Below are 12,448 nucleotides of genomic sequence, written 5' to 3' on the forward strand. Positions count from 1 at the left end.
AATGATAAATTATATTAGGCCCTCCCCTAGATCATTGGGCCGTACATAAAGCTCAAACCGGACCCAGTTTAGTAAATTGGCTATAATTTCCTCAATATTCATCGGAATTGGGCTTATAATATATCGTTGGAAAGGTCTTTGCAAACCCCATCCAACTACACCACTATTGGACCCATATCATGGACCAACCAAACTGGATTGGCTGTTTTCTTAAAATAAAGTTTTCAAAAACAGGGAGAAGAGAAAAGAAATAAAACTTTCCGCAACACTAGACCTTTCCACACTTTCGTTTCATTCGATAACGATTCGACGTGAAAGGTACTCATCACCGGGTTTGGTTTTGGGGAGACACAAATGGGTGTCTACAGACCCCATTAAAATTAATCAAATGCGTTTTAACCCCGTTATATATTTTTCTGATCCGCCAATGCTTTCTCTTCTTTAACCATCTTGTCTTTCCCTTCCTTACTTCTTCGCTAGTTAAAAAACACATTTTAAGATAAACTAATATGTTAAGAAAAAATACTATATCGATTCTCTTATGTTCTATTCACTTACTGTAGATACGCAAATTATTGAAGAATGTGAATGGGTGTAGAATAAAGTAAGATAGCAAATGTAAATAAGTGGGTTTGTGTAAGGAAAAGGTGTATAAATAAAAAGAGAGTATGAAAAGTTGATATGTGGAATTGAAGGGGTAAAATTGTAAAGGGGTATGCCGAATCGAATGAAGCAAAGTGAGTAAAGCATAATACATCGACCACAAATGAAAAGTGAATTGACCAAAAACAACACAAGGAGTGCATGAAAGAAAGGGAAAAAAAACTAGATTAAACAAAATAGTAGAAGTTCTAAAGCTTCTCAAATAACATCATATTAATGCTAAAATTAAGGGTATTTTGTTTTTTACCACCTCACAAAAACACGAAAATCTCTTTTACCACCTCCCAAAAAAAGTATTTTACTTTACCACCTCATAAAAAACACGAAAATAGGTTTTACCACCATTGAACTGATTCCGTTTAGGAATCCGTTAAGTGGGCCCATAAAGCCACGTGTCGTGTTATTATTGGCCAAAAAAAGAAAAAAATAAAAAAAAAAAGAAAAAAAAAAAAAAAAAAAAAAAAAAAAGAAAAACCTAAAACTACCCAGCCACCACCACAGCGCCACCATCGCGCCACCACCCCCTTCCCCCCAATTCACCACAACCCTCCCCGAAACCACCACCCGCGTCGCACCACCAGCCCCAACCCACCTGAACCCTCCCCCTCCCTTTCCCACAACCGCGTCGCCCCCAAAACAACCAAACCCAAAACCCTAGATCCCCACCACGGCCACGAATCTGGCCACAAATGGCCGAAATCGGCCGGTTTTGGGGCTCAGTGGCCTTGATCGGCCGATTTCAGCCTTTTAAGGTCAAATTCGTGGTCGTTTTTGGGGGGATGAGTTTTGGGTTTGGTGGTTTTTGGAGGCGATACGGTTGTGGGGAAGGGAGGGGGAGGATTTAGGTGGGTTGGGGCTAGTGGTGCGACGCGGGTGGTGGTTTCGGGGAGGGGTGCGGTGAGTTGGGGGGAAGGCGGCGGTGGCGCGGGGGTGGTGCTGCGGTGTTGGCTGGAGTAGTTTTAGGATTTTTGTTTTTTTTTTTTTTAATTTCTCTTTTTTTTTTTAACAAATAAAATGCTGACACGTGTTACTGTGGGCTACACTTAACGGAATTTTTGGATGGAAACCGTTAAGTGGTGGTAAAACCTATTTTCGTGTTTTTTATGAGGTGGTAAAGTAAAATACTTTTTTTGGGAGGTGGTAAAAGAGATTTTCGTGTTTTTGTGAGGTGGTAAAAAACAAAATTTCCTAAAATTAATGGGCTTGCAAAGTATGAAAATACATTAATATGTAGGACAATGGCCCTTTATTTATTGTAGCACTAGATCTAAATGCACACAGTGCATGCTAAAACCTTTGGAAAATAAAGCACATGAGACAATCATAGATCTCTAAAAAAATTAAAGTAAACGCATTTCAGCATTTCAGGTAGACAGCAATCTGCTCAAATTTGGTTCCAAGACATCCCACAGTTCGAATTCTTCAAGGCTCAAACTTTCCCACGAGAAATCCTTCGTCACAGCCAATAATAATCCTAACACATTGAACCCAAAATCATGATTAGTAATTTGAATCCAAAATTAAAGTTTTTTCAAATAAAGGATAAGCTTGATAGTCTTACTGGTTGGAAATTTTGTCATACTTGAGTGTCCACACTCGTCCAAGACTCTGATCAAGGGTCTTCTCCAGCCTAAATTTACAGGAATTTGATTATATCATTAGAGCATGCAATATACAAAAATGAAATTGTATGAAAATGAAAATATATATGTTGCTTTAAGAAAGAAAAACCACAACAAAATGAAATCAATAAATAAAAAAATGTTTGAAAGGAGTAAGAATCTTACTTGTAAGTGATTGCATTCCAAATTTTAATTGTTTTGTCCTCAGATCCAGTAAAAATGAGCGGAAGGTCAGGATGAATAAGAGCTGTAGACACATTGTTTGTGTGTCCTTTTAACATTTCAACACAGTTCATATTTTCATAGTTCCATACCTAATTTTTACATGTTAACATAAATTAGATTTTCATTGAATTAAAATCATAATATGAAAACTATTATCAATTTATAACTAATATTAATGTAATAAGCATAGAGTATGAACTAACCTTTGTAGTAAAATCATCTGAACCAGTGAGTATATAGAGTTTATTATCACTTGTTAAATAATAATCAACGCAATTAACTCCAGTGTTATGGGCAGCTACTGATTGAATTGGGTTCGAGTTGTCAAGATTCCATATCTATATTAACAAAAAGAAATAATAATGGTAAAATTAACAAAATTTATAGACTCAAATATGAATCTATTGTGCAATTCTGAATATATATGTGTTAGTTTATTATAACAAATGTCTTATGGTTAAGTTTATTCTTAATCAATGAAGCACGGAAACTCTTAATTTTAGCCACGTATCGTTTCCGAAACGTTTCAAAACCTCTTACGTTTTGAAACCCGTTTCGAAACGGCTCATGGAGTTTCCTTGTTTTGTGAAGCATCTCGCATAATTTAACAGTTCGAAAACCTGTGGGAAACTTAATTAAAGATGTAAATAAGTGTTTTCCCTTTAATAGAAAGCAATTAAACCCTTAATCTGTTTGTTTTTATTTTTTTGCAAGTTTATTTGGTATTTTATTCGGATTAAATGTATTTATTTATGTATTTTTAATGTGTCCCCGTTTCCCATAATTTTAAAATTTCTGTTTCCCCGATTCCCCGTTTCCCCGTCTCCGTTTCCGTTTTCCGTTTCCGTGCAATCTAGTTCTTAATAGTAGTTTTTTTTCAGAAGCCATTCCAACTTTGATTAGTCACGCTAATTTATAGAAATCGTAGAAGTGATGATATATATTTAAATATGATCAAAATTCCTATGTAGTACGTACCTTAATCGATCCATCAAGAGAAACACTAACAAAATTGTTATGGTCATTCGGGTTGATAGCCACCTGCATCACATAATGTGAGTGTCCTTCGAAGGTTCGAGTACAAACCCAGTCCTTCTCCCAATCCCAGAGCTTGATTTGTTTGTCGTCGGACGCGGTTAAAACATATGGAAGACTGGGATGAACAACAATGTCCCTCACGTAATCATCATGTGCTATAAACTCCTTGACCTTCTCTTCAGTTTTGTAGTCATAAACACGTATCATTTTGTCATCGCTCCCTGTTATTATCCAATCCTTTTGTGCTACAAATATTGCTGATCTCACTGTTAAAATTAACACATTGCTACTTCATTAACAAGACATAACATATATGGAGTATCAAGTAAAAGTTTGATACACCCGTGTATACATAATAGGCTCTCATGGAAAATCGAAGACATGCCTGGTACATTAGTAGTAACCTCGAACGATTTCTCCATGCTCTGAGAGAAAAAGATTAGAAATTAAATAAGTCGTAAATTTCAAACAGAAAGTAAAATAGCAAAAGAAAAATCAATTTGTAGTATGATACTTCTCGATTATTACCTTTGATTGATAGTTCCAGATTTGGACTGTTCCAGAGTAAAGACCAACCAAGACCCTGCATATTTTAGGGGATTATGATTTATTTTTTTAACTAGAAAAATGTATTTTAGTTTCTATTTACTGTTAAGTGATAACAATTAGTCAATGCCTTATTGACATGCTACGTATAACAATATTTTTATATTTTTATAAAAAAAAAATAAAAAAATAAATAAAATAAAATAAAATAAAATAAAGAAAAAGAAAATAAAATCATTTGCCTTTTACATGCGTTTTAATAAAGATTAAACAAATACTATCTCCGTTTCATATTATTTGAAACGATTTGACATAAAATAGAGAGGAAAAATGTCTAGTCGTTGTAAATAATATATAACGGATGTAGTAGTTTATTTTGTTGATTAAATGAAAATATGCTGAACTATATATACAGGGCACACAAGTTTATATGAATGGTTGAAAATCGTTCATTAAATTACCATGGCTGCACCGGATGAAGGTCCAATGACTTTACTCTAGCGGATTGTTGAGTGAATTCAACCTGAAAACAGAAAAATTGCAATAAGGCTTATGAATTTCCAAAAATAGAGATTACGACAATTTAATTGATTTTTGTGGAAAAGATGTTATCACCTGGAATTCGTTGGTGTTGATGAGAGACTGCAATAAACAATGAAAAGTATATATGTAGTTAATTAAAGGCACATATGTAGATCGATATAAGAAATTTCATTCAATTCTGAATTTCTGACTCGGAAGAAACATATATATATGAATTTGTTTGTTTCAAACACTCAAAAATTGTAAATATGACACGACTTTACACTTAAAAAAAGAATACTTAAGATTTGTATTAGTGAATGTGAGAATGTCAATTTTACTCTACCATCTATATATGCACTTGATATTAGACATAGTAAAAGTTTCTTAGACCATAACATAATAATAAAATTGACCAGAACTTGATCTTCTAATCAGAGAGTTTAAATGAGACTTCTTTATTCTCCATCCAAAACTGAAAAAAGCCTTGTTGAAAAGGAATAAGACTGCAAATTCTTCTTAAATTAAATCACAATAAATAAATTAATACATAATAAATTACCATTTTTATTTCTTGAATGTGGAAATAAACTTGAAAATTCTTCTTTTGAGTTTACAATTTTGTAGGAGAAATGAGAAATAATAGACAAAATGTATTGCATGAAATTGCAACAAAGTAAGATGGGTATTTATACTATTCGTCACGACAACAAGAACAAGGATATTATAAAATAAGGTAACTTATAATTGTCATCATCTAATATACTTTAAACCGTTGGATTCGTTATTTGTAACAATGAAGGGTGGATATTCAAGTGTGTGATATATTCTTGTTGAGATTATTGTCATCATTCAATATACTTTAAACCGTTGGATTCATTATTTGTAAAAATGAAGGGTGGATATTCAAGTGAGTGATGCATTCTTCTTGAGTAAATGTGCAACTGCTAATAAAAGAAAAGTCGTTTTTGGCTCCTTTGGTATATCTTCTACTGTTTCACACCTATATTTTCAATTTTTACTCTTTAGCCTCTACACATTTGCAAAATTGCAAGCTTCAAACTATGCACATTGGGCCTATTTTTTAGCCTTGTCCAACAGCCCACCAAATGTAAATATACACAATACTCTAATGAGTCTGATCCATACATCATAAACATTCATTTTTTTTAGCAAGGAAGAAACATAGAGCTTGATTAATATGCTAAATCGCTAACAAACTCATTGCATCTACGTAGTATTATACGGAGTACTTCCCAATTCCCCAAAAAATACAACTTGAAAGAATTAACTCCAGTATAAAAACATAAGAACACTCTATTTCACTGATGTGGAATCGGACCCTTGACTTGATTAAAAGAAAACAAAAGATGTAATCTATTTGAGAGGTTGAGTTTATCCAACTGAAATTAACTGGCTATTTATAAATCAAATTTACTTTGGAAAAACATCTTTGTACTGCATATCCATGTCGCCACTACTCTAAACCCACTAAGCAGAATATGCCCTAAAATTAAGGACATAATCTCTTCAATGTGTAAGACTATGACATGAACTAAGGGTCTGTTCTGATTAACTGAACTGAGTTGAACTGAACTTATTAAAGCTGAAATGAACTGGACTAAACTGAAAATAATTTGAAGAGATAGGCCCTACGTCATGAAGAGTAGTCTGCAAGTTTTGGAAAACAAAACTCAGATTTTATTTTATAACTAATATTTCGAAAATAAGAGAAAATAAAATCATTTTCATAAATTCAAAAAGATGAGATTTTAAACCAACTATTTTCCTAAAATCAAGCGACGCAACTTCTCTTCTCTAGTGAAGCTTCTACTCCGAAACTTCTATTTCTTGAGGTGAACTTTTCTTCTCAAGGCTCCATCTTTGAACCACCAGGGAACTCTTCTCTTTTGGATTACTTTATCCTGGGTTATCTTGTTCCTCATTGAATCTTTGCAATACACTCAATTCTCCTAGTCAATGCATCTAATCATACTTAAACAACCAAGCACTTATTAGTCTGTGAATAAGTTAGGCTGTGTCATCATCAAAATCATAAGGTCAACAAACGTTCAAGCTACCCGGCTAAAGAGCTTCTTTATTATTGTACTGATTTTTTTTAAAGCAGTGACGGTAGTTGATACCATTGCAAACACATAACCATGATCAATTCTAGGATATTTCTCCATCCACTTTGTGACATACAAGTATCCCCTAGAGAAGTTTAGGTCCCCGCTTCCTTCTTTAGAACAGGCACTTGGAAGTGACGGAGAAAATTAAACACCTACAACCGACCACAAGTGTTCGTAGTTGAAAGGATTTATCCTCTTAATATTAAGATTAAGATAACAATGTAATTCCAACGAACCAATAAACCAAACCTTGTTTTTCTTGCATATTACTTGCTACTCTATAAATATAAGGAAATTTTGTCTATAACTACCCTAAAGATAGGGTCATTTGTGAACAACTACCCGTTTTTTTTTATTTGTTAAGAACTACCCAGAAGTTAAGAAAAGTTTGGATAACACTACCCATTAACGTTTTTCGTCCAAAAAAACGTTAATGGGGTCCACTTTTTCACTTTTTCCACTTAATTAACTCCCCTAATTACTTTCTCTCTCTTCCTTAATTAACTTCCCCTAATTACCTTCTCCCTCTTCCCTAATTAACCTCCCCTAATTACCTTCTCCCTCTTCCCTAATTAACTTCCCCTAAACCCTAGAAATTAAAACCCCCAAATTTAGACATCCTATCAATTACAATGACCAATTAGACATCCTACCAACTGCAATGGCCAATTAGTAATTGAAGTGCAATTGAATTCAATCTCAAAGTCAAAATAAGTGAAACCTAGAACTCAATTAAACCCCTAAATCCTAGAAATCAAAACCCCCAAATTTATTTGAACCCATAAACCCTAATTCGAATCCCTAATTTACACCCTAATTATGTTAATTGCGTTCAATTAAAACTTGTATACAAATACAATAAACAATGAATTAAAAGGAAAGTGTGAAACATTACTTGAATAATTGTGAATTTGTGTTCAATTGATTGAGTATAATCTTTTGGATTATAGAGTGAGAATGGAGAGGAAGTTAATTAGGGAGAAGAGAGAAGGTAATTAGGGGAGTTAATTAAGTGGAAAAAGTGAAAAAGTAGGCCCAATAACGTCTTAATTGGACGGAAAACGTTAATGGGTAGTGTTACCCAAACGTTTTGTAACTTGTGGGTTGTTCTAAACAAATAAAAAAAAAAAAATTGGGTAGTTGTTCACAAATGACCCTGTCTTTAGGGTAGTTCTAGACAAAATTTCCTAAATATAATCTATGGACTATGTAACATTGTACTCGGTATTAACTAGCGATCACGACATATGAAACATAATACGAGTACGAAATAATAAAACCCATGTTTATCCTTTCCACATACTTGGGGGTATTATATTACTTCAGCAACTACTCTATTAAACAAGCAACTTGCCAACAAACAAATTGACAATTTGTTTAATTTGTTTAAGCAAAATTCTCCAGATTCAGAGTATATTCAAAGGACAGTAACATCCATACATTCAGATAAGACTAATATTCTAGCTAAATTTTTTTTATGATTAATTTTTGGTGGAGGAATCTAACTGTACAATACTACTACTAATATTTTAAGATTCAACAACAAATCTTTGAGAATAAAAAAAAATATATATCTAAAATAATATACTAGTCCAAATTTCTTTCACATAAAATTGGACCGCGGCTAGAAAATTTTCTTCATAACCAAATATCTCTTTTTTTTTTTTTTTCTTTTTTTTAGAATAAGAAACTAATGAACTTGAGCCAAGGAGAAGCAAGTTTAGTTGCTTGATCAGCCTGTTTTGCACAAGACGACGCCGTTTCCGCCACCTCTTTCCTCTTCTTGCATAGGAAGAAGTTTCTTGACCCTAACTCTGCAATCTTCTCTTCCCTATCCAAACCTGAAATCCACCAATTAAAATGTCATCAATTAACCTTCCAATCATCCATCAATAACGACACAACATAATTTGCACTAGTAATGCGACAACTAAGATAACAGTCATAAAACTATATGATCAATTGATCATATGATTCACATCAATTATAGACTAGTATATTAACTAATACTTTCACGGTATAAGTTGTCACGTTGATAGTGTAACTTAAACGAGTCCCAATAATTAATCCGGGCAGACTAATAATAATACTTATAATAAATAATACTAGTAATATATAATAAAATTAGTTCAATAATTTGAAAGATTCTGACAGAGAAAATCTCATCAACAGAACAATTAAACCAACAAATCAGGGAAAATAACAACGGAATCTTATATGAAATTAAAATAATAATAATAATAATAATAATAATAATAATAATAATAATAATAAAAGAGGAGAGAGAAAATTACTTTCAAGGCTAAACTGAGAGTAATGGAGGTCAAAATCATCAACAATGGCGGAAGAAAGAACAGGACGACGACCTTCTTTTACATACTGTTTAAGAGCAGCAGCAATCAAATCTTTAACGGTAAATTCCGGACTAATAATAACCTGAACAGCACCAACACTTCCTTGAATCGTCACATTCAACAACACTTTCGTCAATTTCTTCGGCTTAACCTCCTCATTAACCGGAGATTCACCGGAAAATTGCATCGCCGATTTTGATTTTAAATCCGGCACCGTTTTGGGTCGCCGGAGATTCTCCGTCGCCGGCGAAACTCCGGTGGTTCTACCGCTGAACGACATCGATCTCTCGGAAACTCTAGGGGAAAACAATATGCCGTTCCTGCTCGAATTGGGGGACGGCATATTGAAAGCAAGAATTTAAAATTTTTTCGGTCCGGGCCGGTTTTTAAACACCCCTATAAATATTACGGCCTTAGGGTTTATATAGCCAACCCCACTTACGGGTTTAAATTTGATTAGCGTAGGCGACGGTAACGATGGTAGCGATGGCGAGGAAAGCCGAAAGCGGAGGTGAAAGAAGAGCGGAGGCTCTTAGATGAGTAATTAGCAGCATAAACTATCATAAGTCATTTAGTTTGGTACACAATTAAGAGTAGTAATAAAAAAAATTAATGTGTTTTATTTTTTGAAAGGGAGCATATTATTTGGAGTGATGACGGCAAGGAAAGGAGGGAGGGGGTGATTTATAGTGAGGGAGGAGAGAGAAAGTAAGGAAGGTAATGATGGTCCAATCATGATAAGTTTAAGGATATGGTTGATTGGTGTTTATTTTCTTTAATTTAATTAATTGTTGGGAAATGGGGATGTTGGGAAATATAATTACTTAATTAATTTGGGGTTAAAAAAATGAAATTATTATGGTTCCTTCATGAAATAATGAAGGGTGGGTCCGTAGTTAGTGAACATGCCGGGCTGAGCTCCGGCTCTGCGCACCTGCTCACACCTTTATAAATTGGTAGTTTGATAATTTGTGGCTCATTTTAATGCTGTTTTTTAGTTTAAAGATTCGGTTGCCCTGTTTGGTGGTAGTGTTTGAGGTAACGATTAGTGTTTTAACTGGTCAAAACAAAAGTGTTTGGCAAGGCAGCGGTTCTAGTGGCGGTTAGTGATAGAGGTAGCGTTTAGATAGCTTTCTCAAACGTTAAAAATAGTAGCGTTTAGAAGTAGCGAGTAGCGTTTGACCAATTTCTTTTACTTTTTAATTAATATTTATATGAATTTTGATATGTTTTAGTATTGCAACCGTTACTTTTGCCAAACACACATACTATTAACCGTTACCTTGACAGCTAACCTCTACCCACTACTAGTTGCCAGTTACTCGCTACCTTAACAGCTACCCATTACTCGACCGCCAAAGCTACCCGCTACCGCTATGCAACTTTTGCCAAACAAGACCTATTTCTGGTTTTTTAAATGTTATTTTATATATACATATATATATTATATGTAAGCCCGTGCGATGCACGGTTTTATTAATGATTTTATTTAATTTAAAATTATGTATATTTATGAAGATCATTCATTATATATATGGATAAAATTCCTAATATCATAAGATAATTTTTTAATTTTAAAACTAAAGTTATCTTTTGTTTTATTTTTTTTGTGTGACGCTTGAATTTAAAACCCCAAACCTTATTCACTAATTTTACTTATGTGACATTTAAATTTTAATTCAAAAAAGAAATGACAAATCTCGTTTTTTTATTGATCAAAATAAGTCTTTTGCTTATGCGTTTATTTAATACTAGTTTTGTGCCCCGTGCAATGCCCGGGTTGTTTATTGAATTTTAAGATTAAATTTTAATCTATATGTCAAATTTTAAAATATATCATTGATACAAAATTAATTAGGAATTGATGTATTTTTGTGACGATTTGCTATCTAGTAGACATGTAATGACTAAGGGCCTGTTCTCATTGACTGAACCAGCTGAACTAAACTGAACTTAACTGAACTGAGCTGAGATGAATTGAAGTGAAGTGAAACGAATATTTTATAAGAGAAGGAAATTAGGAGCTGAACTGAACTGAACTGAACTGAATTTCAACGTATGAGAACAGGCCCTAATAATAATGTTAGTGGAAATGTTCGGTTTAATTTAATACATTAAATTTTTTTTAGAAAAATAGCAAAAAATGAATTAAATAAAATAAATGTTCAAACCCCGTCGGGTTGACCCGAACCCAAAACTTTGGGCAAGGGTTGAACATTTCTTGGCTCATAACCTGAAGCTAAGTGACCCAATCCTAGATGACTCATGACTCGACCCTAATTAACAGGTATGCATGGTAATAAAATTCTATTGGATTGTGAAGTGTATTATTTTAACCAATTGGTATATATTATAAATGGATGTTTTACGCTTTAAACTACTTCCTTCACTCAAATAAATATTATGATATAAAAAATAAATTTTTATGATAATTTTAGAGAATTATAATCTAATAATTTTGTTAATTTTGTCGAATAAAATTATAATTCAATTAATAAATCTGATTTATTGGAATATTATAGAAAATAAAACTCTAAACTAATAATTTTATCCTAAAATTTTATTCAAATAAAATTCTAAACTAATTTCTTTTTATCATAGGAATTAGAAGTCTATTTAAATCTATCCAACGTGGCGTGACACTTGGCGAAAAATTGGAACGCCTTGTGTCACTGCCTCATAACCTAGCTAAAAGTTTAGCTTTATATATTAACTAGATGAAGCCCATGCGATGCACGGTTTGTTAGTATTTTTTTTTAAAAAAATATTTTCATATTTATGTGATTAAATTGTTATTATATAAGTTTTAAAATATTAGATAAAATTCCTAATCTCTAAAGATAATATTTTGTATTTAATTAATTTAAACTTTAAAATCTCATTCGTCAATTTTGCTTACGTGGCATTTGAATTATTTAATTGTAAAAGAAATTAATAATTTCTTATTTAATTGGCTACAACTTAAATTTATAATCCTACATGGCGCGCTAAGAAAATTAAATCCTACTTGGCTCTCTAAAAACTCGGGGAAAAGCTTCCCTTTATATATATATATATATATATATATATATATATATATATATATATAAATATATATATATATATATATATATATATATATTAGATAGATTATATGATACTTGTAATACCCTCATGATTGCTTTAAAGGAATTTGATATACTACTCATATCAACAAGTGCATCTTCCTTTTAGGGAGCTCATTTGCTAAGATACTCCACAGTTAAGCGTGCTTGGCTGGGAGTAGTCTTGGGATAGGTGACCTCCTGGGAACTTTTCTTGGGGCGCGCATGAGTGAGCACAAAATGTGCCGAAAGGACTCATATTG

At 32.9% G+C, this 12,448-nt stretch overlaps 2 protein-coding genes across 2 annotated transcripts; both read right to left on the reverse strand.

Annotated features, from left to right (window-relative positions):
* Window positions 1–1,857: 1,857 nt before the first annotated feature.
* LOC145559933 (coatomer subunit beta'-1-like) lies at window positions 1,858–5,294 on the reverse strand. Its single transcript, XM_081621206.1, has 10 exons — window positions 5,179–5,294; window positions 4,710–4,736; window positions 4,556–4,617; window positions 4,077–4,131; window positions 3,934–3,973; window positions 3,489–3,814; window positions 2,714–2,848; window positions 2,451–2,599; window positions 2,225–2,293; window positions 1,858–2,137 (listed from the first exon to the last, which is right to left on the reverse strand). The coding sequence occupies exons 1-10, from the start codon at window positions 5,179–5,181 to the stop codon at window positions 2,086–2,088; spliced, it is 918 nt and encodes a 305-aa protein (XP_081477332.1). The 5' UTR covers window positions 5,182–5,294; the 3' UTR covers window positions 1,858–2,085.
* Window positions 5,295–8,206: 2,912 nt separating this feature from the next.
* LOC145558602 (uncharacterized protein At4g22758-like) lies at window positions 8,207–9,773 on the reverse strand. The gene is made up of 2 exons (XM_081619891.1): window positions 9,043–9,773; window positions 8,207–8,589 (listed from the first exon to the last, which is right to left on the reverse strand). Exons 1-2 carry the CDS (start codon window positions 9,443–9,445, stop codon window positions 8,426–8,428), a joined length of 567 nt encoding a protein of 188 aa, XP_081476017.1. The 5' UTR covers window positions 9,446–9,773; the 3' UTR covers window positions 8,207–8,425.
* Window positions 9,774–12,448: the final 2,675 nt, after the last annotated feature.

The sequence above is a fragment of the Chenopodium album genome, chromosome 9 (genome assembly GCF_948465745.1).
Source record: "Chenopodium album chromosome 9, dcCheAlbu1.1, whole genome shotgun sequence".
Classification (NCBI taxonomy): Eukaryota; Viridiplantae; Streptophyta; class Magnoliopsida; order Caryophyllales; family Amaranthaceae; genus Chenopodium; species Chenopodium album.

Excerpts from the sequence above, each read along its gene's own strand:
- LOC145559933 (XM_081621206.1), bottom strand. Across the intron at positions 4,618-4,709 it reads TCAACACCAACGAATTCCAG|GTTGAATTCACTCAACAATC; the intron begins GTGATAACATCT and ends TTCTGTTTTCAG. Across the intron at positions 3,974-4,076 it reads TCTGGAACTATCAATCAAAG|AGCATGGAGAAATCGTTCGA; the intron begins GTAATAATCGAG and ends TTTTTCTCTCAG.
- LOC145558602 (XM_081619891.1), bottom strand. The coding sequence starts at position 9,445 with ATGCCGTCCCCCAATTCGAGCAGGAACGGCATATTGTTTTCCCCTAGA. Across the intron at positions 8,590-9,042 it reads CTCTCAGTTTAGCCTTGAAA|GTTTGGATAGGGAAGAGAAG; the intron begins GTAATTTTCTCT and ends GGTGGATTTCAG.